This window comes from Ornithodoros turicata, chromosome 9 (genome assembly GCF_037126465.1).
Source record: "Ornithodoros turicata isolate Travis chromosome 9, ASM3712646v1, whole genome shotgun sequence".
In the NCBI taxonomy this organism is placed as follows: domain Eukaryota; kingdom Metazoa; phylum Arthropoda; class Arachnida; order Ixodida; family Argasidae; genus Ornithodoros; species Ornithodoros turicata.
The window spans coordinates 19994698-20017212 of record NC_088209.1 but is presented as its reverse complement, the minus strand read 5'-3'; the positions used below and the strand labels follow the sequence as shown (position 1 = coordinate 20017212).

General features: G+C 46.5%; 1 protein-coding gene across 1 annotated transcript in view; it reads right to left on the bottom strand.

The window, feature by feature from the left end:
- Positions 1 to 22515, bottom strand: part of LOC135367795 (nose resistant to fluoxetine protein 6-like) — an 87923-nt gene that overhangs the window by 34288 nt on the left and 31120 nt on the right. The window contains exons 2-3 of the mRNA XM_064600918.1: positions 357 to 586; positions 155 to 269 (exon numbers count right to left, since the gene is read on the bottom strand). Coding sequence (XP_064456988.1) covers positions 155 to 269; positions 357 to 586 — 345 coding nt within the window. The remainder of the gene's footprint in view (positions 1 to 154; positions 270 to 356; positions 587 to 22515) is intronic.

The window sequence follows — 22515 nt, the reverse complement described above, 5'->3', positions numbered from 1 at the left end:
CGCGGGCGTGACAGGATACTATGGTTACCATTAGTAAGCGGCGATACTTGTGTCGTTCCGCGATAGTTCGATTTCCCACAACCAACCACAGCGCGTTGTGAGGTGAGGTCGTGTCCTTAGAGTGCAGCGGAAGGTTTGCAAAGCTTGTACTTACGACTTGAAGCGATCATCTGCACATCGTCTCGGCTACAAGTGGAAGGCACGCAGACCCCATAGCGGTACACGAGGAAGTAGAAAAAATGCATCTTCTCCGCAATCTCCTCCGTCACCTTCAACGAACACAAATCACCGGCGTTAGCAAGTTCTTACCGGTTGGCTTTATACTCTTCGGTGGCCCGATGTGGTATATTTCTTACCGTGTTGTGACTGCTGTTGATGAAGAGCTGGACACGGTCGTGTAAAGTATAGTAGCTGGGTTTTTCGGGTATTGGAGGTCTCAACTTGACGGTACAATATTGGCCCGTGAAGCGGACTTTTTCGTCGGGCCTGTCACGTGCCTTGATGGCCACGCACTGGTCGTAGGATCCGAAAGCCGTCAGCGTGCCCGTCAGGATTCCGCCTGCTGGCTTGCCCGCTGCGTCCAGGACTGAAAAGATCACAAGAGTTCATGAAGCCGTGCGCTGCAATGCCACCAGATAATCACGCAGTTCAGGGAGCCGCGACACCTCATCCAAGTGCCAAACAACAACAACAACTTTATTATGAGATGAAGATGATGATAATGTCACACGATGAATGGGGAGTTTCATCGCCAGGGGCGATGCTCTACCCCATTGCTGGTGGTTATGCGGGGAATGAAATAATGAGCCCCTTCACAAATAAGGATCGAAGTCCTATGATATCCAGAAACGTCAAGAGAGCTTTCAGGACAGAGCGGTGGTGGGCTGGATGAGGCCAGGGACCAAGCAGTTTTGTGAGAGAGGGGGGGGGGGCGAGACTCCAGCTCGTTAAGGAATCCGGAGAGTACGGCTCGGGAAGGTTGGTAGTGTGGGCAATGGAAAAGAATGTGCTCTAGATCTTCTACAGCACAGCAGTGACAGCATTGGGGAGAGTCAACTTGTCTCAAGCGGTAGCGCCACTGCGCTGTGAAAGCCACATCGAGGCGCATTCCATGAACTAATGCTAATGCGGCATCGTGACGAGACGAGACGAACGTGACGGTTCGTGTTATGCCAAATACATGTGAAAGTCAGTTATTTGCAACCATGGTGAGCCTGAGCTGCAGACGCGCGGAAGATCAGCACCGCGTACGCCGAAACTGGTGTAACGAAGGGACATTTATCAAAGTGTCACAACTCCTTCGATTTGCCCGCAACGCATAAATAATTCCTCGCAATTGTCGAAATTATTTCGCAACGAAACCCGTAGATATAGAGTCACCTGCGCGCGAGGCCCGCTTCCCTATAAAACGCGTATCATATCCCGACCATCTGCAAACTATCGATTAAACATTTCACGCTTTACATTTACATGAATACCACGCATACGTTTCCAGTCGCTGAACATTCTATAAAGCGCTGCCGAGATGAGATAAGATCAGCTGGGCCCGAAATTCCGTCGCTGAAGCGTAATGGCGCACTATTTCCAGAAGATCGGTGATTCGATAGCGGTTACCTTTCACTTGAGTGTAATTTACTGTGAGCCCTCATTTAGTGCTGCAGCCTCTCGTCGAGAAGTTGGAGCGTTTTCAGTGATTGCCCGTGTTTATGACCACGTAGGGACTATCTCTGTAAAGGACAGGATCGTAATTCGTTCCGACATTTTTCGGTACATTTTCCGTTGCTGCTTTCTCGTGCTCGCTATCTGCTACCTTGTTGTAAACAGCAGCCACTCGTATAGACCGTATAGGGTTCATCATCATCTGTTGTTGTTGTTTTTATGCAGGCTGTTCATACCGTAGCAATCCGTACATAGTTTTAGGCCACTGGCGCTTGTGTAGCTGCAACTAAGTATTGCGATTTTTTCACGCATGTAACGTCGACCCTTTTCGTCTTAGCTATACGTCATTAAGAGTGCCTATACGTTAATAGCTTACATAATGGGATAGGGTGTCGCAACCCTCCCATGATTAAACTTATTATGTCGCCATCATGAACTATATTGTTGTTACATGTCTAAATACAGGGTGTTTCACCTAAAGTGATAAAAAAATTCTAACTGGTGACGTACTCGCCGGAGTACTGTGGAACTTTTGGCAATTACTCGCCGGGAATTTTTGCCGCCATTTAGGAAGGCTTTGGACAATTATTAATTGACGGAAATTTATTTTTTTTCAAGTAAACTTTGATAATTGCCAAGCGTACCTGACTTTTTTTTTCACAGAAATATTAAGTCATCTACGGATAACCGCAGACCCAACAAAAACTATGCACAATATCGCAATCGAAATAGTCTAAAAAATTAGTAAAAATTCCGCTTTAGCCCCACCTGCTTGATTGTCGCAAAGAAGAGCGCACAGGAGGTGCGGGGGAAGAAGTGTTCCCGCCTCTTGCTTTACACTTTGCACACTTGGTGGCGCTATACGCTTGTTGAATGGCCATTGGTTTTAATTATCATTGAAGACTGCCCGTTTGGCAACGGTATGAAGTACTTCAAAGAACAACCGTAAACTATCAAACCGTTGACGGTCCAAGCTAAGCAGTTTCTTTTCTTTAATCCAATCTGTTCACGCAAGATTCGTGCAAGTGTATACCACGTGCTTCTACGTAGAACTCAACGGCGCGACGAGCATGTGGGGCATCGATAAACGGCCGTCACACGAATAACGAACCAATCACGGTCAACGTGTTCTTCATGGTCACGCCATCATGTCGTTCGCGCCATCACTTCCACAACGAAATATATTACACGAATAGTCGTAATGAATACATGAGAGCATACATAGAATATCTCGCATTATCGGCATGCTGCGACGTGTGCCATTTCGATCAATGGCACTCAGCCGAAATTCCGTCGTGAAATCGATAGATGCCTGGCGAGGCTGCGTTCTCGATATATTTTCTTTTAACAACTTGTCTCTATAGAGAAAAAGTTGTAGAGACAAGCTGACAAGATGCCACAGCTGTGCTTGCCTGCACTACTGAAACAGAGGTCGTGGTGATGATGATGATGATTATGATGATGATGGTGGTGGTGGTGGTGGTGGTGGTGGCAACGTCACGACTACCACAACGGGGACCCCTCGTCCTGGGCCGACTTCACGGGGAACTGTGCTGACATTTGTCTTAAAGCGTATGAGGAAAAACCAGAGGAAACACCCACACAGCACAGCCGGCCGGAAAAAGAGCTTCACCGCTTCATAGCATGACGCGCTCTTAGCCAATCGTCATCACGAGTGACATCGCACTCTTCCGTTGTCAGTTGAAACCGGTAGGCGTTAACTTTAGCTAACTTTATTTTTGGCTAGTTGAAGGAGAAAGGAGTTACAATTGCTCTGATATCCGCGTGGCAGGGGCATTATATGAGCACGAGCGCACGAAGTTCAGGGCCCGCTTGCACGAGCGTCGAGGAGGTTCCTCAGTAGCGTCCTGAGTAGCGTCCTCTGTAGGAGTGCTCCCTGTACGCGCTACAGTTCTCAACGCTTCTCCTGCGTGCAGGGACGCTATACTGAGGAACTTCCTCAGCGTTCGTGCAACCGGACTCCAGGATCAGTAGATGGCCGTATAAAGCTACGACGTTTAAACGCATCTGGTAGAGCGTCCAAAGATGCAGCGGCATTTATTATTGTGCTTGTCCTCTCTTTTGCATAGAAGGAAAAACATCGACACGCGAAAATGAATATATTATCTTTAGAAGACAATATATTTGACGATACATAAGAATATGGCCTTGCATGACTGCACGCAATTACTCCACAGAGTTCCCTACGCTTTCTCGGAATATCCAGATAACTCATTACGCCACAGTGATACAAACAAAATTAATCATATGGTAGGAGCGTTCGAAGAAGACATGACTGAATTATACATCATTCCAGCTTTCTTCTGTGCAAGAAGACAGCAAGCTCGCGTAGGTAAGTTCAGTGTTTGACGGAACAGGTAATGGTTGTGCACAAGTAATAACTCGCTACTAGAACCAGTAACAACGGCGAAAGAAGAAATGAAATGTCGAATACGAACTTTCCGACTATATATGAAGACCATTTCCTAAACATATCTTGGAATTGCAGGGCGAGCAAAGTTTGCCCCGGGAAAGTGTGAGCAAACTCCACAAGATCAGGGTATATATTAAATTATAACAGTTCAACGTTGTTTCAACCATGGCTGTCTTTGAGCCATAATCGCAACGCAAAATTTTCTCTCTTTCTCTCTCTCACACACACTCTCACTCTCTGCTGAAGCTATTCGTGCGAAGTCTTTCCAGTCAGTACTGAGGTCATTTCAACATTTCAGGACCACCCCACTTACGTAGAGTGTCTCTCAGCTTATCTCCCTTTCTCCTGCCAATCGTCCTCATCATGCTCTAGCCTGTCTTACTATGATGAAATTAATTGGTCTGTGGTCAAATCCAGTCCAACCTTTCTGAAAAATGCACAGGTCCTCACTTTTAAGGCTCATTGTCATATTTTCAGCAAGTGACCTAGCTCGTGGCTTGTATCCCCGGTTGCGGCGAAACACCTCGATCGTCACCATCAAAATAACTTTGTTCCTTTCTTCTTTCTTTTTTTTTCCTGACGACAGTTCAAAATGCACTGACCTTCGTAGCTCCCCTCCGTTAACTTCTGTATGCGTATATCTACACATACCTTTTATTTATTCTCTCTGAGTGGCTAACACACGTCTTGCGAATTCATCACTCTAGCTGGTAGCCACTTCGTCACGTATAGAGTAAACATACAAGAATAGATTTCTCCTCAAAACCAATCACTGGAGAGAGCTTGCTCATCCAGACGAGAGCCAACAACAGAGCATTTAACGTGTCAGGGAAAGCAGGATGAAACCCTTAAACACGCCATATCTAACCGATGTTTCTGCTCCGCTCCCGACCTTGTGAAGCCCCGTTTGTCTTTGCTGGCCGCCCGCCGACACCATGTTCTCTCTGCCCCCCGCTCACTTTTGTTCCTTCCTTTTTCATAGTCATTTATATTGATTTTTGCGGAAGTTCCGTCAGGATGGTCTCGTTTTATGTGACCTAGCTGTCTTTCGCTTCTTATATGTCGATTCCGTGCCTCCGGGGACGTCTTCATCGATTGATTTGCCGTATCGTCAGGCTTTGAACCTGAATGTAGGGTTCATAGGGATGAGATTTTGTTTCCGGGTTTCCTGGGAATGGCTGTGCTACGAAGCTTCGTTCCCAGAAGACGTCTGTCCATTTCGAGGACAAACGGGTAAGTTCGGAAATAGGCTGATCATTCGTCCAGCCGGACGGCCAGACAGTGTGCGCACCTCATTGACCTCGCGTCAATCTCTTAGGATGTGTTCGACAGTTTCGGTTTCTTCACAGTGCCTGCAATTCGCCTTGGAAAGGTGCCTCAGGCACCTCATACCTCTGTCACATGGCACCTTCAGATCGGATTGAATCCGATCCCCATCGAGTTTCTCAAGAGCATTCTGTGCGCCATGTTGTTATACAGCCCAAATCAATGCGCATCAAAATGTTCGCTTGTCGAAAGGCGACGCCAACAGCCCAGAGGTAGTACGCTGAGATTGACAAATATGTTCCTAAAAAGTCGAGAATAACCGCGTCCGCTTCCGTATTGCGCTGTTCGCATTGCATTTACGGGGAGCGTGGTGTCGAGAATGGTCGAGATTAAACAAATTGGAAACCGCAGTCACCCGTCATACCTACCTAGTCTAAAACCACCGGCGTGAAATTCCATGGATTTGTACAGGAACAATTTCAAACTGATGTATGTTTTTGCTTGCTATACCACAAATTCACTGAGTTCGAGGATGCCAGTGACGGTGTTCAAGCCGTCTCGAGAATCTCAATACCGTTTAGGGAACTGGATCGGGTTAAGCAGGATCGAAGTTCTATCCTGATCGAACGTGTCCGTGTAGCAGCGCCGGATCCGCATTCAGTTCGATGAGCATTGGCTCAACTCGGATCGAAAGTACCCGTGTGACAGGGCTATTAGATGATGTCCTGTGCTATGCCACATCCGGACCAGCGGCCGTTTAACCTCGCAATGATTCTCGAACCGTGGTCGAACGCTGCCCACCACATGCAGGGCCTTGCGGAGTTCTTGCGCTCCACCGGTCTGGCGACGGATCTCTGTACTCCTCCCATCATCATCCCCTCATCCGTTCCGAATGAGCAATAGGGCAGTGTACCGCCATGCACAGCAGCGGTGAATCGCCCACCTCATCATCATCCAATGTATATGTAAAGATAATGTAAAGATAATCGTAGACACAGTAGCCTACAGTCCGCTTCTTTCAGGAGGCGAGCCTTGCGCACAGACTCAGGCTCCGGGTTCACCTTCCTCTCCTCACTGCACGAAGGACATCCTACTAACCCTTGCATTATTTCTCATTTCGGCCCTAATAGTCGTGAGGCTGACAACATTGGTGAGGCCTATACAACGGCAAGCTGTCAGCGCTGCTGCTACCACCAGACGGCATCGGTCAAAACAAGACTTATATAGGGGCATGGTGCAGACGTGGCATCGTTGTAAAAAGAGGAAGAGCAGACGAGGAACGACGGACTGTCAGGAAGTAGACAGGGAGAGACAGACATCCACTCTTGTGTGTGACATCACATTTTATGACTTCTTGATAAGGGATCGGAACTCCCGGATCCCATAGTCTGTCTTCATAAGGACACTCCGGTGCAATAAATCGTTTTTGCACTTACTGATTTGCTGTTTTCTTCATTTTCTCTTTTTCATAATCAATCAATCAATCAATCGTAACGAGCAACTACCTGTGTGCTTGCAACACCCTATACCGCAAGGAAGTGTATCGCAACGCATCCCATATTGCATGTTGGCACGTTGACCCCATATTACCCATGTACCCTTTAACACGTCATCCCTAGCCCATTAAATATCATGCCAATGATGAGGACAGTGCCCATAAGAAAAATAATCTGTGTTCCAAATATCGGTGGCTGTCGTCCTCAGGCGCTTCCCTTCACAATAATAGGTATAGTAGATTTGCGCGTAGTCTGCCTATACCTGAAAAACGAAAACACATTCCTCCTAGCGACGGTTTGAAGCTGACATTTGTATGGTAGGGCAGCGTAAACGCTTTCCTCTCTCAAGGTACGGTACATACGTTACGTAACAACCTCGACATTCACCTTGATGTGGAAGTCGCCTGCATTCCTTCGAGCAGGTACACTGTTTGCTCAGTGAAACTACCTGAGCTCCTACCCTATACAATCAAACCTCTCGAAAATTTCCTAGATAGGAATAACAGGAAAACCCGACGCAACGGTCATAAAAGTTGGGTTCGTGTTTACGAAATGCAAATATCGTTTCGTGGTATATAGACGTGTTTGACTGGGGAGAGTAAATAGCGCCACTGGTCCCTCTAAGCCTCCACGTGGTTCCCACTCTGTGTGTGAACCGAATGTAGGACACGGCAAATATTGACATTGCCAGGAACCGATCACAAACACTGCGGCTGTTTGTGTAACGTTTTATAGTACCTGCTTCTGATCCAAGACGGGACACAACATTCGTATTCTTCTTGCAGTGTCATCGGTATTCTCTCATTGATTCTACACACACAAACGATTGGCTTATATGCCGACGGTAATAGTATAGAGCTTGCAGTCTTGCACCCTTGCACAATCCCGCATACCAGAGCTGAGCTCTTCTGTCACTTATGATTTTTGTAACAGCCGCAGCCTATACTGGACGAACTGTTAGCCTTTGCCCTGCTACACTCGCGTGCGTGTCGTGCTAACTGATCATCAAGTCATATGAGCCCACATCGCCTACAGTATATGTGCTGAGATGTAATAGAGAAAGAAAAGGGATGTAGCTACGCATATGCACGTACAGTTCGGTGACTGGGAGGGATGATGTCTTTCTATTTTTACCTTTTCATCTTTGCAGTTTTCTTTCTCCTTTCATTCATTTCATTTCCTTTGAGGGAGTAGCAGAATTCGTCAGTGACGAATTCAATATCTTCCGGTTTTTTTTCTATAATCAAACTCAAACTCAAACAGAGAAAGAAAAAAAATATTTGGACGTAAGCCACGACGAAGTCAAACTGGCTACCCCAGAGTCTATGTATACGTACATAAGGTCATACAGCCTAAGCGGGGAAACACATCATGACATCATTATTCATCATTTAATTGTTGTTGTTGTTGAGTGATCAGTCATTGGATGTAGATATTTTACAGATTTTATTGGAAGGGATGCAATCTTTCGAAATTATAATCATTTTACGGTGATCGCGAAATGCAAATAATTATAGTGTAAACAGTGGACTTTGGTCGAAATTGCTTCTCATCCGCATCAGCGCGCCCGCGCGGATACTTGGTATATCCGCACATCCGCACACATGTGTAGAGAACCATCTGCGTAACGCAAATGTTATGTTACAGGCGTTTGTACTTTTGAGCATAGAAACTTTCGCAGTAATGTTATATGAACCGCAGTATAATAGCACAACGATGCAAGGGGATGGCACATTTCGTCTCCATTTTGTATTTACTACTTGCTCTCAGTTATGACTTCATTATGGGACGACAGTTATGACTTCCCCTTTGCGCTAATGCGCACCGCAGGCGCGCGCTGTGCTACCGCCTTTTATCCGCGCGGATTTCAAAACGGTATATTTCTGTCCGCGTCCCAGGATGTCGCGCGGATCTGCACATATAACCGCGCTTCTACTTACAGCTGCGTGTTAATCGGAGATTAAGAAAATGAATAGGTAAATAAGTGTGTGTTTTTTTTATTTTAAAGCATCCCAGGACACAAATTAATTGCCGAAGACCGAGAAGTAGTCAAAGAAAGAGAGATCCCAAGATCCTAGAATCCAAACAGTCAAACCTCCCCTGGCGATGACGCTCTCCATTCATCATCTCAAAATAAAGTTGTTGTCGTTGTCATTGAAGAAAGAATGGGGTGGGGTGGGGGGGGATATGTTTATTATATAAAAAAATTAAGAGGGAAAGGTTAGCCACCGCTATGGCGGCTTGCTATTCCCAGGAAGGAGAAAAAAAATAAAAATAAAGGCAAACAGAAAGAAAAACAAAGAAAAAGGGGAAACAAACAAACATAGGATACATGGGGTGGGGCCTACCGGGTGTGGGCCAATGAACTGAACTGCTTCAGTTGTCTTCTTTCACATTGAAAAGAGGAATAATCCAAACAGTGTCTGCAGAGCCACTATACGAACGCCACCGTGCAGAGACATTCTAAAAATAAAACCCATCTCCTTCGCAGTGCAAACAGGGGGCAGCACAGAAGTCGCGAGAAATCGCCAATGAATGACGTTCAACTGGAAATATCAGGGTCGGCTCCGTTTGAGGTCGTCCACCTTCTTTACGGGCCATGGGCGATGCTTGAGAATCCTTCCGCACTATCTCTCATCTCGCGGATATCGGCGTAGCTTGGCTGATCGACGATTTGCGGCTGATGCCGTCGACTGAAGGTCGGGGCCTTAACTTTCTCTCCGTGTTTGTTTTTTTCTCGGCGTGGCGATCGCACCCGATAGCACTGCTTACCTTCCTGAGTTGCATGCATACACTGTTCTTCGAGTGTTTTCGGGTTATTTCCGTTTGTTTGCTCGTGTTTAGTGCCTTATTACCTTGGGAGCAATGCCGACGGGAGTCATCTGATATATCCACGGGGGTGTAGTTGCCTCTTATTAATAAGACACTTAAGTCTTGTGCTTAAGTATAGGAGGGTGTGAACGTTTTTTGTTATCGAGTACATCTGCGGAACTTTCCTGACAGGAATGATTACACGTATCGTGCACTGGTCGCTTACGTGGCATTGAGAGCGTACATGAAAGATCGGAAATTTGAATGCGTTGGTGAGAAGCGATTACAATTAAAGGTGAGACTCGGGAAGAGCCTAAAACGTGTTCACACATGACTTCCTCCGTTCGCATGGGTGTATCCCGTCTGAAACCATTAAAAATAATCTTTCAAAAATAAACGCGTAAGTACCCACTGTTAAAAATATATCTCCCAGAATATACGCTGAAAAATAAACGCACAAAAATAATCGCCGAAATATCCCCGTTTAAATATAAACGCTAAGGAATCCACGGTTAAGAATGAATCGTTAAAAATAAATCGTTTCAGAATCCCCCCAAATCCACCCTACAGTTGCTAGAGTCATGTGGTATGGCCCAAATCAAGGTGAACTGCAAGCAAGAGGCTTAACCTAACCTCACAGGACCAAACTAGCCTAAACTATCCCAAACTAACCGAAACCAAACTAAACTAAACTAACCTAACATAACATGATATAACCCGGCGTAAATTGCAGTCAGCGCGCCTTCGTGCTAGATGGTGAGGGGATTTTGAAACAGTTTATTTTTAATGGTGGATTATTAAACGGTGATCTCTAAGCGGGGATAGCAAGCGGTTTAGTTTAGGAGATATATTTTGAACCGTGTATTTTTTAAGCGAATTATTCTTGAATGTTTTATTCTTAAACGTTTATTCTTAATGGTGGATTTCGGGGACCCCCCGTTCGCATCACGCCTTGTGCAGCACTATTTATTTTGCGTAAAGAGTGCGCACGTAAAGGAGTACATATGCCTTGTTTTCTTTCTCTTTTTTTTTTGCAATGGGATAGAGGAAGCTCCCCAATCATCATCATCATTGCTGTTGTTGTTCAACAAAACAAGAGAGCATTATAACTGCAAAAGAAGAACCAACCAGATCCACACACACACACACACACACTACCAAATCGCTTACAACTACTCCGTCCCAAGTAGCTTTCCTTCTGCACAAGGACAAAAGACTCCCTGGCCATTAGCGCGCATCAGATACGTGTATCTTTGTCACGCAAACAATATGTTCTCCCTTCGTTGATGGAAGCATGTTTTTCTGATGCGTATCCAATACGGTGCACATTTGCGATCCGGAGGACGCAGCTTTCGTCCTTGATCGGCTGAATGACTTCCATGCTCTTTGTGCGCGACACTGCACGCTACTCTGCCTACAAGGTTCGTCCCGCACACGCTGGCACTGTTACAGTAAACATAGCGTACCCAAGCAGCACAATGTACTGAAAGTCGAGTGCAATAAGAGTGGACGGTATGTGTCTTATCGATGTTCCTTAGTTTCACGTGTCTGTTCAAGGCCTTCCACCTACCCGTGCACCCCTATTGCACCCGACTTTCAGTACATTTTGCTGCTTGGGTAGAATTTGCCTTGTTAATTTCATTAAAGGTAAACTGAATAATAAAATAACATTAACTATAGGATTGATTATTTGAGTTAATTACTATTGAACTAATAACTGATAGTGAATTTATTAAATATGTTACCTTAATTAATTTAACCAAACCGCACTAAACCGTAACGCAGAAATGTTACATGAACTATTTTAAGTGTCGGCTGCATAAACTAATGGCAAGGCGTAAATTCTTCTTCAAAACGAAACGGCCGTTGCCTTTGGGATGAGCATTCGGCTGATTACGGATTGGTTAACGTCTTTGTGGGTGGGTGTTTATCTCGAGATGGTTACCTCATATTCTCCATTCCGAAATCGGTGCTTGGAGTGACCCTGATGAAGATGATGCGTTGATGTTTTAACTTATCTGGGATTGTGTTTGACTGTCTAAGATAGAACACGTTGTTGCAAGTAGAAGAATAAGAAGCTTCAGGTTCCCGACATTTCGAACAGAGATTAAAATACCAAAACATTGGAGATCGTCATTGGGCCGCTTAGGTGAAAGACCCTTCAGCAAAAGAAAGGTCCTTGGATGGTGGCCTGCGCATTGTGCACTCGTGCAGTTTCTGAAGTCATCAAAGCTTATCCCGTAAAACTGGGGGGTATGCTTCAACCAGCTGATATTCCAACTGCGGCATAGCGGCAAGCATTCATCATGTCCTCATCGACTGCCCTCTGCTAACAGACTTGTGCCCGTTCCTCGAAAAAAGTATTTGATTACCGTTACCAATTACTGGATTCCAAATGTAATTGAGTAACGAGTTGAAAACAACAACAAATAAATCGTGAGTTGAAAAGTAACGCGTTACTCCGGTCGTTACTCTGCATTCACGCAAATTATACCCGTCTTTGTGTGCCTCAGAAAGAGAAGAAGAAGAAAAAAAAGTTCAACAGCGGAACAGCTGAAATAACACTAAAAACAAAAACGCGTAGGACACGTAGATCTGTACGTCTACTTACTATAGTTATGGCACGGGAAGACGTTGACCCGATTCTGGAAGAACATTGCATGGAACTTCCCCATTACTCACTAAACCTCCAAAGCTACCACACACCACCACACTAGTGTAGGAAGAGATTAGGGAGAGACCCTGAAATTTCAGAACAAAGGCTGACGGCACGAGGGTCTTGACTTGGGGCAGAACATCTGAAACACACACACACACACACACACACACACATACATTGGATGGTGATGGGGTGGGCGATTCATCGCCGCTGAGGCGGTACACTGCCCTACATCTGAAAGATGAGTTAGTTTCTGCCGGAAAAGTAATCAATTACTGAGTAATCAATTACTCAGAAAAGTAATTGATTACTCGAAAAATTACTTTGACATTAAAGTAACTGATTACTCGAAAGATTACTCTACAAAGTAATTGATTACAAGTAACGCAATTACTAGTAACGCGTTACGCACGAGTCTGCCTCCGTACAGTTCCGAGAGAGCAATGCTCCAGTCCCATCTGACCCATATAAACAACAAGCCGCTCAGCCTTGCAGCAATCTTGGGTCCTTGTTCTAACCCTGTGCAGCACAACCGTCAATGCCTGCACTCATTCTATCTGTTCTTGACGTCTTACTAGCCTGCTTGAACTCCTCTCACCTCAGAGCTTTTTACCATGAATGCGGAGATGTGATCTTCACAGCATTTCATCTCCGGTGGCCGACAGGATGAACCCCTTCAGTTACGACGCACCCGCGTGCGTGATATCTCATTTGCGTGTGTCATGTGTGTGTGCGAGTGTGTCTGCCTCATCTTTTTCATCGTCATCCCATTTATATGTTAACCCACATGCACTGAGGTATGGTACCGCAATTGCTGCGGTGAATCACCTCATTCCATCGTCATTCATGTAGTTGTTGTTGTTGTTCTCATAAAACTGATCCTATCTTATAGCTGATCCTATACTGTTCCATTCATATTGATGGTGTGTGACATACCGCTAGTCCCCGACCCCTGAGGTTATATTGTGAGATTATTTGCTGAGGCTGATCTCTATCATGTTTGATCTTCCCATCAATCTCTTTTTCTTTCTTTCTTTCTTTTTTTTAAGGCCTTGACCTCATTTATATATCGTTTATCATCTAGTCTAGATTTCGCAAGGTTTACTGTTCACGCTGTGTTTCTCACTCTCGTTCTTGTAGTCAGTATATACCGTCCCTGTCTAACAATACTGGTGTAGCCAGACTCATCTCCGTCGGGACTAACGTCTCCATATCTTCTTCCTTTTCTTTATTTTCTTTCTTTCTTTTTTTCTAATCTAATTTGATCTGGAGGTTCCTAACGTAAGGCTTCGTACTCTACGGTACCGTCACCCACGGGTTTTGCTTTTTTATTTGTTTTATTTCTGTTTTTGCATGTGTGTGTCAGGAGTGTGTAACAAGGTTTTGTGTAATATAATAAAAACCAGGGAGGAACATGATTACGCATGTAATGTGCTCTCTAACGTAGTTAGAATAAAGGTTACGTTTGGAGAGCACTTCCTGTGGTCGTCCTACTGACTGCACGTGAATTTAAGCTCCATGCTAATTTGTTTCCCATAGTTGTGCGATGTTTCCGTGCATGCACTCTTAAAAATGAACTTCACCGCATAGCACGCTCCTAGCCAACCATCATCTCGAATGATATGTGACACTTATGCTGTTCATAATTGTCACAAAAAAGGCGTACCCTAAAAATAGCACCCTGTATATTAAGCACCGACACATTTACACTAGGCAAATCCCACTGTATTCGCAGGCTGCGTCCTTTCAAAAACAGATAATGCGCCAATCGTTCCTGGTCTTTGAGCTTAATAATTGGCACAATGGAAAATATCAAACGTAGGACTAGGCGACATCAAAGACGTGTTGTAAAACAACCTTGACCAGCGGCTCGTGCTGAAGACTGGGAGGTGGTGGGTTCGAATCCTACCACCACTGGCTGTGCGGTGTGAGGTTTTCCCTGGGTTTTCCGACGACCTATCCAGAAGAATATCGGCGCAGTTCCCCCTGAGGTCGGCCCAGGACGCATACTAAACCCCCTATCCCCACTCCTTCCTGCTGTCCTCTCTGCATCTGTCCACGCCTGAACTCTGCTCATAGCCACAGTTGCTTCGCGGTGCTAACGCGGAACAAAACGTAACAGCCTTGAGCCGGTGTCTAAGTTGATTTGTTTATTGTATTTGCTTACTTTGTTTGGCTGCGTGATTCTTCTACGTGGGAATTGATTGGATTCGAAAATTTAAGAACGACGATCTCCATTTTTTTCTTTTAAAATCAATCAATCAAGAACGACGATTCTTCATCTGCTTTGTTGATTTCGTCATCGGATACGCCAGGTCAACCATCTGGAGCTTAAACTGTAATATTTTGTTGCCGCAAAACAAGAACATCAGGTGTCTTATTCAGCAAGGTTATTTCCTTTCTTTCGTTTATTTTTACTTTTATTTTTGTCCTGTGGTACGTTCTCTAGATGGCAGAGTACATGGTAAGCTCTTTTCGAAATGAACTCTACTTCGCGGTCAATCCATGTACAATGTGCAAATGCATTCTGATCTGTCGCGGTGTCGATGTTCTCCACTCTTTTTCATTCTCTCTTCGGGAAACTTGCCTGAGCGTAAGATCTCTTGAATGGGAGTTGACGTTTTGAATACAAGCCCTCTGTGGGCCCGTCCTTCACTCTACGACACGTCTTTTTCTTTTCTTTTTTTTTTCCCTCAAGCTGAAAGAAAACGCGTTTTGTATCCCTCTTGTTTTTCCTTTTGTAGTTTACTGAAAGAAGCCCATGTAGACGAATAACTTAGATATTCAGTGCGTCCACGTGAGTGGCCAAGTTTGAATTTCATATCGAGTGAAAACTGTATACGGTCGGTAAAGTTCTCCGGCAAGCAAGACACAGCGCGCAGCATTATGATCTTGGCTTCAAGCCAAGGGTGCATGGGATGCAGTTCAAGAGCGCGATTACTCTGCTACTCTAGTACACTAACGTTATGTAGCATATATAGTGCTCCGCTAAAGTGTAGCACTATGTTGCCCAACATTAGACTACGGTAGAGCAACTGAGAAGAAAAGAAATAGACCAACGGGGAAGTATGGCAATAACGGCTCTGTTATTCTTCTGGCGTTGCCAACGCATCGAATGCATGTATGGGGGCGCAATTTCGGCGTACCAATGAAGGCGGAGGAAGGGAGTTGCCTCAGGACAGAAGCCGCCACACACAATTCGCATGAACCTTTAAACACGTCACACCTAACCCTTTAAATGCCATGCCAATGATGAGGACGGTGCCCAGAAGAAGAACAGTCTCTGTTCGAAATATCGGCGGCTTCTGTCCTGAGGCAACTCCCTTCCTACATCTCTACCGGTTCGCTGCATTTCTACCCATCTACAATGAAGGCGGAGTACGGCCGACACATTCACAACGCGGGAGAGGTTTAGAAATAGGGTTTCCCCTCCATCACAAACCCCCAAACCCAAACACTTTGTGCTTGCAGCACGTCCAACGGTAACCACGGTATTCATTTTCTGTGCAGAATTCGTCTAAGTTCAAAGATACCACTTTGATCACAAATATCGTTGCTGAATTTATACCAGCCTAAACGGTGTGTGTTCCTTTGACTTCTTTTACTGTGGCTCTATAGCCCGCTCGCGATATCTTGCGCAGAGCGAGATCGACGCAGGTTCACTTAGGGGGATGTTTGGGTACGTACGCTATACACTCGAAAAAATAGTGTGCGCCCCAAATGCACCGACTGGACTCTGAGCATGCGTAATGACGACGCCCAGTTTCATTGGACCGCCAAGACCGCCTGTGTGTATCCGGCACCTTTAAAGTAGAACTTCACCACAATACACGCTGACGTCCAGGCATGGTACCTCTATCACTCTTGATTTGTGGAAAGCGCCGGGCGTACGCCCTTTTGTGACAATCAACATAACTGCGTAAGCGTCAAAAAACGGTGTATGCCTCCCGTTTTCAACAAAGCAGAGAAGAAGAAACGATGTAATCCGGGATGATGGTTGACTAGGACAGTGTCATGCGGTGAAGTTCCGTGCACAAGAACTTCACCGAAGTTCTGTGAGCAACCATGGGCCGGCTGTGCTGTCTGGGAGTTTTCTTGGATTTTCCTGAGACGCTTTCAGATATATGTCGGCACAGTTCCCTGAGAAGTCGGCCCAGGACGTACATTCGACGAGGGCGTTAGTCGTAACGTTGTCCACCTCTGTGAGGCCGACGACGGCGAACCCTTTCACCACCCCCACGCCCACCGCCACCTGTGCGCAACCTAATGGTATCGTCCCTAGTAAAATATTATATAATCGCTTCATCCCGCAACCAGAGCTTTAGACTACACGGACCATAAGCTGTAAACGAATAGTCTTTCCAAGTCGAATTTTTTTCACTGTCCTGTCCTATACCGAAGTTTAACACAGGTCGATAAGTATATGACATTCAAGTATCACAACATCATACAATAATAGAATAACTGCTGCAAAGAACGGACAAGGGTAAGAACAGGTACGACACAAGCATCACCAGCCTACTACAACATCGTAGCCTGGCACGCATACCGAGAATTTGAAAATATTCCCCGACGACTACAAACTGGGAAACAATGTTTTTTGCACGTCGTCCAGCTAGCACACCACAGGCTGGGCGCGCTCTGATACAGTAAGCTAGAACGGCAGCGTTCATTAACGAACCTATACATAGTGGCAGGCAGTAAAAGCGAGATTACTCCCGTCGCCCGAGCCATCTTCTACTCTATTACCCTCCCGTCTTACGACTTCACTACGACGTGACACATGCGTGACCTTCCAGGGAACGATCGTGGCCTTCATCGCGCTTGTTGTGTCGCGTTGGTTGCGCTTAGCGTGTCTAACGCTGTTGATCGCTGAGGAACGGCATACGGAACGGGTAGAGAGTGGGAGTTTTCCATATTATTCATGGTAGAGCATTATTTCCATTGTTTGTTAAATGTTGCGACAACCTAGCGAAGGCGTATGAGTGTCTAATGCCAATACATGTACTGCGTCCTCGTTACTTCTATCCGATCTCCCGTTTCCGTGACAAAGCACCCAATAGCGCCCGACTGGCGTGCAAAGAGGGCAGTAATATTGGGCTGTTCCAATGGGAGGATGGGTGCCAGCACAGTGTAGTGTGTACCGCGTATATGCGGGTGCAGACACAAGAAAGAAAAATAGAAAGGGGTGGCAAGGAAAATTTGATTACCGTAATTTCACATCTATAAGTCGCACCGCAGATAAGGTATGTATTCATGGTATTCCTCCACACTCTAAAAACATAACTTCACCGCATAGCACGCTCTACGCCAACCATTACCACGAATGAGAGGTTTGTCGCTTCTCATTCAAAGAGAAAGGGGGCGTACGCCTTTTTGTGTCAATTATCATGTATCCAGATTGACACAAAAAGGTGCACGCATCCCTGAATTTCTGTTTTTAGAGTGTAAGACCGCCGTGCTTCCATTCCAAGGCTTAGCTAACACAGTTTCACTGTTACAAAGTACACAGCCTGTTGTATGTTATTGCGTCCGCACGGTTGTACACAACACGCACTACCGTGCTGGTACCCAGTCCAGCCCCCCCCTGCTGGCCGAGTCTAATATTGCTTCCCTCGTGTCCCGCCAGTCGGGCGCTTATCGGATTCAGAACACTGAAACGGGAACTTTGTTACTATAGTGATTACAGTACGTGGTGCTTGAATTGATATGATTCTGCAGTTATTGCTTGGCCGCACGGTTGCAAGTAGACGAAATGCAGAGAGACGAAGCGGGCGACAGTGCAACAGACAACGGTGCGGACCTGCGTCATTTTATTTTGAGGGGCTTCTTGGTTTAATTGTTGTAGCAGCTACCCGATACTTCTCGCGCTCAGGCAAAAGAAAACGGCCTCGTTATCTGGAGGAAAACGGAGAATCATGTTTCGCATATACAGTACATGCGTTTGTTCGGTATAGCATAATATAGTTGGAAACAACAATCACTTTCTTTGACAGAAGTGCAACTTCCCTGTTACGAATCCTGGCACTGATTACAAAACACAATATAGACCGGTGTTGTTGGTCACGTGGCATCCGAATGAGGTATTTTATTGCTACAATATATTTGTTGGTACAATTATTGTCTTATTGGACCAGTTAGAACAGTTGCCGACGTAAAGAACGTTTTCATTGATTCATTACATAACCTACACACCCGATACACCCCACACCTCCATACACCTCTAAGCACAAAGAGCATCAATACCGCACAGACCCAGCATGGAGACCCATACCCACACCTGGTCCAGCAAAACAGACGCCTGCTTTCACTCCCTCGATTCACTCATGTATGACCTGCTTGCCTTTGGGTGCAGTTCTCTTTTGGTGCAGGTGCGTAATCTTTGCAAATTAGTTGTCCACCGAGAGAGCGACCGTCAGATGACCGAGCCGTCGTGATGACGTTACGTGTACCTCAAAGAGCAGAGCGAATTTATAGACCGTGGAGATTGTCTCACGCTGCTTTATGTGATGAAGATACGATAACGACAGTAAACCAGTTCTTGTCTGAAAGACTACTCGGAACAGAGACGACATTCGACGGCTCCAAGATCAAGAAATATCTCTGTCTCCTCTTCACAGCAATGGGTCGGTGGAAAGTTCGCCAGCGTACCAACCAACCAACCAACCAACTAACTGTTCTGGCGAAGAAGATACGCATAGCCCGACGTTCCAGTCCTCGGCCGGGCTATCGATCCCGGCCGAAGACGGTAGCAATGTGGCGGAGGTAAACATTGCTTCCAGCACTGTGGGTCGGAGATTTTCGGCGCACGTCAAAAGAACTCCAGGTGGTCAAAGTTATCCTCGGTCCTACCCTGTGGCACGCGCAACATGTCGCCATACTATAGGCAGACAAACCTTACGTGTATCATCACGGCTCCAGGACGCACATTCCCCCAGGGCGTCAGTCGTGACGTTGCCCACATACGTGAGGCCGACAACGGCAAGCCCTTTCACCATCACCACCACCACCACCTCCATTATTATTATTACTCTGTTCGGAAGCAAAGACATACCTTGACTGCCTATACATAGAGGCAGAACGAATGGCTCCCTTGAAGTCTAGCACTATGGCAGCGCGACTAGAATTTTTTTGGTCTCGGTCTGTTGCAGGGCCAGTGTCCTTGTGCTACCTACGTTCCAGATTATTTATCGATCCGGAGACAACTACACTCATTAAAAATGAACTTCACCGCGTAGCACGCTCCTAGCCAACTATAATCATGAATGATAGCGTTGTCTGCCCTGATTTGTTGAAAACGGGAGGCGTACGCCTTTTTTTTTTTTGTGACGCTTATGCTGTTCATAATTGTCACAAAAAAAAGGTGTACGCCTCCCGTTTTCAACAAATTAGGGCAGATATTAATGTATCGGAGAGACTTAACTTTTACGGATCGCTACCCCTTGGTTCGGTAAGTTAGAAGGTTAATTACTGGAAGGCACATCTGTTATTTTGTGCGAACATAGCTGAAGGCTGTCTTCGTGGCATCACTATTGGCTGTAAGTTCGCGACCTGATGTTTGCCGACGTTACTCGCTGTTTAGAGGTCAAGTGCGGGGGACGTCATCGCCCTGGGGTTGACCTTTTTAAAGGTTTTTTGACAGACTTTTCATCTCCTTCCTCCTTGTTGCAGAGTTGTCCTCTGCCAATCGAGATGTCTGAAGGAGAGAATATCCCTTTCACGCCGTTTCACGGTCGCTGGAACAGCTCCGTTCGGCGGCCCCCGGTTCGGCTGTCAGATGATGATGGTTGCGATGAGGCACTCATGACGGCGTCTTCGTCATAAACACAATGCTTATGCCAAGTTTCAACGCCACTTATACCCTGGTCAGACGGCAAAACCTAACGCCGTTGGCGGAACGGCCGTTACTTCACCTGTAGTGCAACCATCGTTTCGAATAACATCGTTCTCTGCCCTGATTTGTTGAAAACGGGAAGCGTACGCCTTTGTTGTGGCAATTATGAACTGCATAATTGTCACAAAAAAGTGTACGCCTCTCGGGCCCGGACCTTCATGCTTTTATGCGGCCCGGCCCGGCCCGGTGACGCAGCGCGTAGATCCCAGCCTAGTGTATTTCCAGCCGTGACGCACGCGTTCCAAGCGCTTATCACACAAAGACACGGCCACAAAAGTACAAGAACTGTCGGTTTAACACCACAACAGCACGAGACCAGACTAAATCCAGGACGCACGCTGGCAAGCCCGTTATCGTTACACTACCAAGTTCTTGTGAACGTAGAGGGTGCTGTCTATAAACTCCTCCCAATCCTTACCCCTCTCACCAAGCTTTGCGAACTGTTTGTGAAATACGTGAGGAGTCAGGAGCAATGTAAAGTGGCTTTGAGAATAGAAGGTCGAATCATACGCCACACACACACACACAAATAGAGATACGATGATGAGATGGGGCTGATGCCGGCCAGCAGGCTGGGCGCTGCCCCAGTGCCACTTGTACGTGATGAGAGATGATGATGATTATGATAAGGGGTCCGGTAATCAAAGCAGGGTGGAGAGGCCTGTTGATGACAAGAAGTCCCAGAGGTGACGCAGACCTTGGCGTGTATGAGCTGGACTGTACCATGGGCCCAGCACCTTGCCTATGGTAAAGGGGCGATGATCGATCGCATGCAGTTCGTGCTGCAATATCGCACGCTCCCGCTGGTAGTCCGGGCAGTCCATAAGTAGGTGGTGCAGGTCTGCACGCACACTGCATGCTGCACAAAGGTCCGAGGGCGCACGGCCAAGACGCTGCCTCATAACTGGTGTAAATGCAACATTCAGCCGCATGCGGTGAAGCAGGGATGCGTAGTGTCGCGGAAGGCGATGAGGAAGCGACAGTGAAAGAGAAGGATCCACTGCGTGGAGCAGAGAGTAGGGTGTAATGTCATGCAGCCACTGTGATCTTGTCTTGTCTGCAGAGAGAGCACGGACGAGGGCCTGACGATCACCTTTGGGCAAGATGATAGAGTGGGCTGAAGCTATATGATGACCCCGCAGGGCCGCCCGGTCGGCCTCTTCATTGCCGGGTACGCCGACATGACCAGGTACCCACTGTAATACTACGCAGTGGCCCAGGTCTAGCAGCTCCTTGTAAGTTTCAAGCACGTCAGCAACAATGGACGCGAGAGGACCTCGAATGCCCATTGTTGCGAGGCATTGGATAGCAGCTTTCGAGTCTGTGTAGAAGACCCATGGCCGAGATGAACACTGCAGGATCTTGCGCATGGCATACGCATGGCACTCATGGCATGGCAATCATACGCATAATGCACTGTCCCTTGCTTGTTTTTGCAAATACTATGCACTGGAATGACGAGCCACGTGCTTCGAGGTATTTCCGCTCTCTTTTCGATGTGCGCCAACGGGCACATTTCCTCTCGTTTCGACGCTTCTCCAGTCCATCACGCTCTACTTTGAATACGCCTAATGATTCGAGCGTAAGGTAATCCAGGAAGTACGAAGAAGCAGCAGCCACGAAGGCGAAAACCATGCAGGCGAAAAACGAGAAGGCATGGTTTTGACATCCTCAACTCACTGGGCAAGAGAACAACGGTACGTCTCGTAAGCTCTCGCGAACGCCGTGAAGAAAGTTTGGCCTGTCAAATTTTTTTCGGCTCGACGCTTCTTCTAACGCCTGACATGCGCGTCCTTCCGTCGCCTGGAAGCGACGTCGCGCCCGCCGTCATCAAGTGAGAACTCGCTTCGCTAGATAATGACGCGATTAATGATCATGATAATTTCTGCTTTTATGCCTCGAGTCTATGTAATACAGCGAATAATCGGAGAAGGAGCACGCGATCGAAGGAATTCGTTCCAGATCGCGCAGCTAAAGGTACGGTGATGCCTGTAAAGCAGCTTATAGTTTAGCAGCTTCTTGCTTTTAAAGGGGCTATGAACACTACCAAGCACGCACGCAGACTGTGTCGGCTCCAAGCGGCGATTTTAACTTGCTGGCTGCGACACCTTTTGTATAGATGGATCCGATAGGTCAGTATCTTCAGCACATGTAGCACGCTCCTAGCCAACCATCATCCCGAATGACAACGTTCTCGCCCATGATTTGTTGATAACGGGAGGTGGAGCCTATTATGTGCCTCCATTATGTACGGCTACAAAATGGGCTCCGCCTCCCGTTTTCTACACGTCAGGGA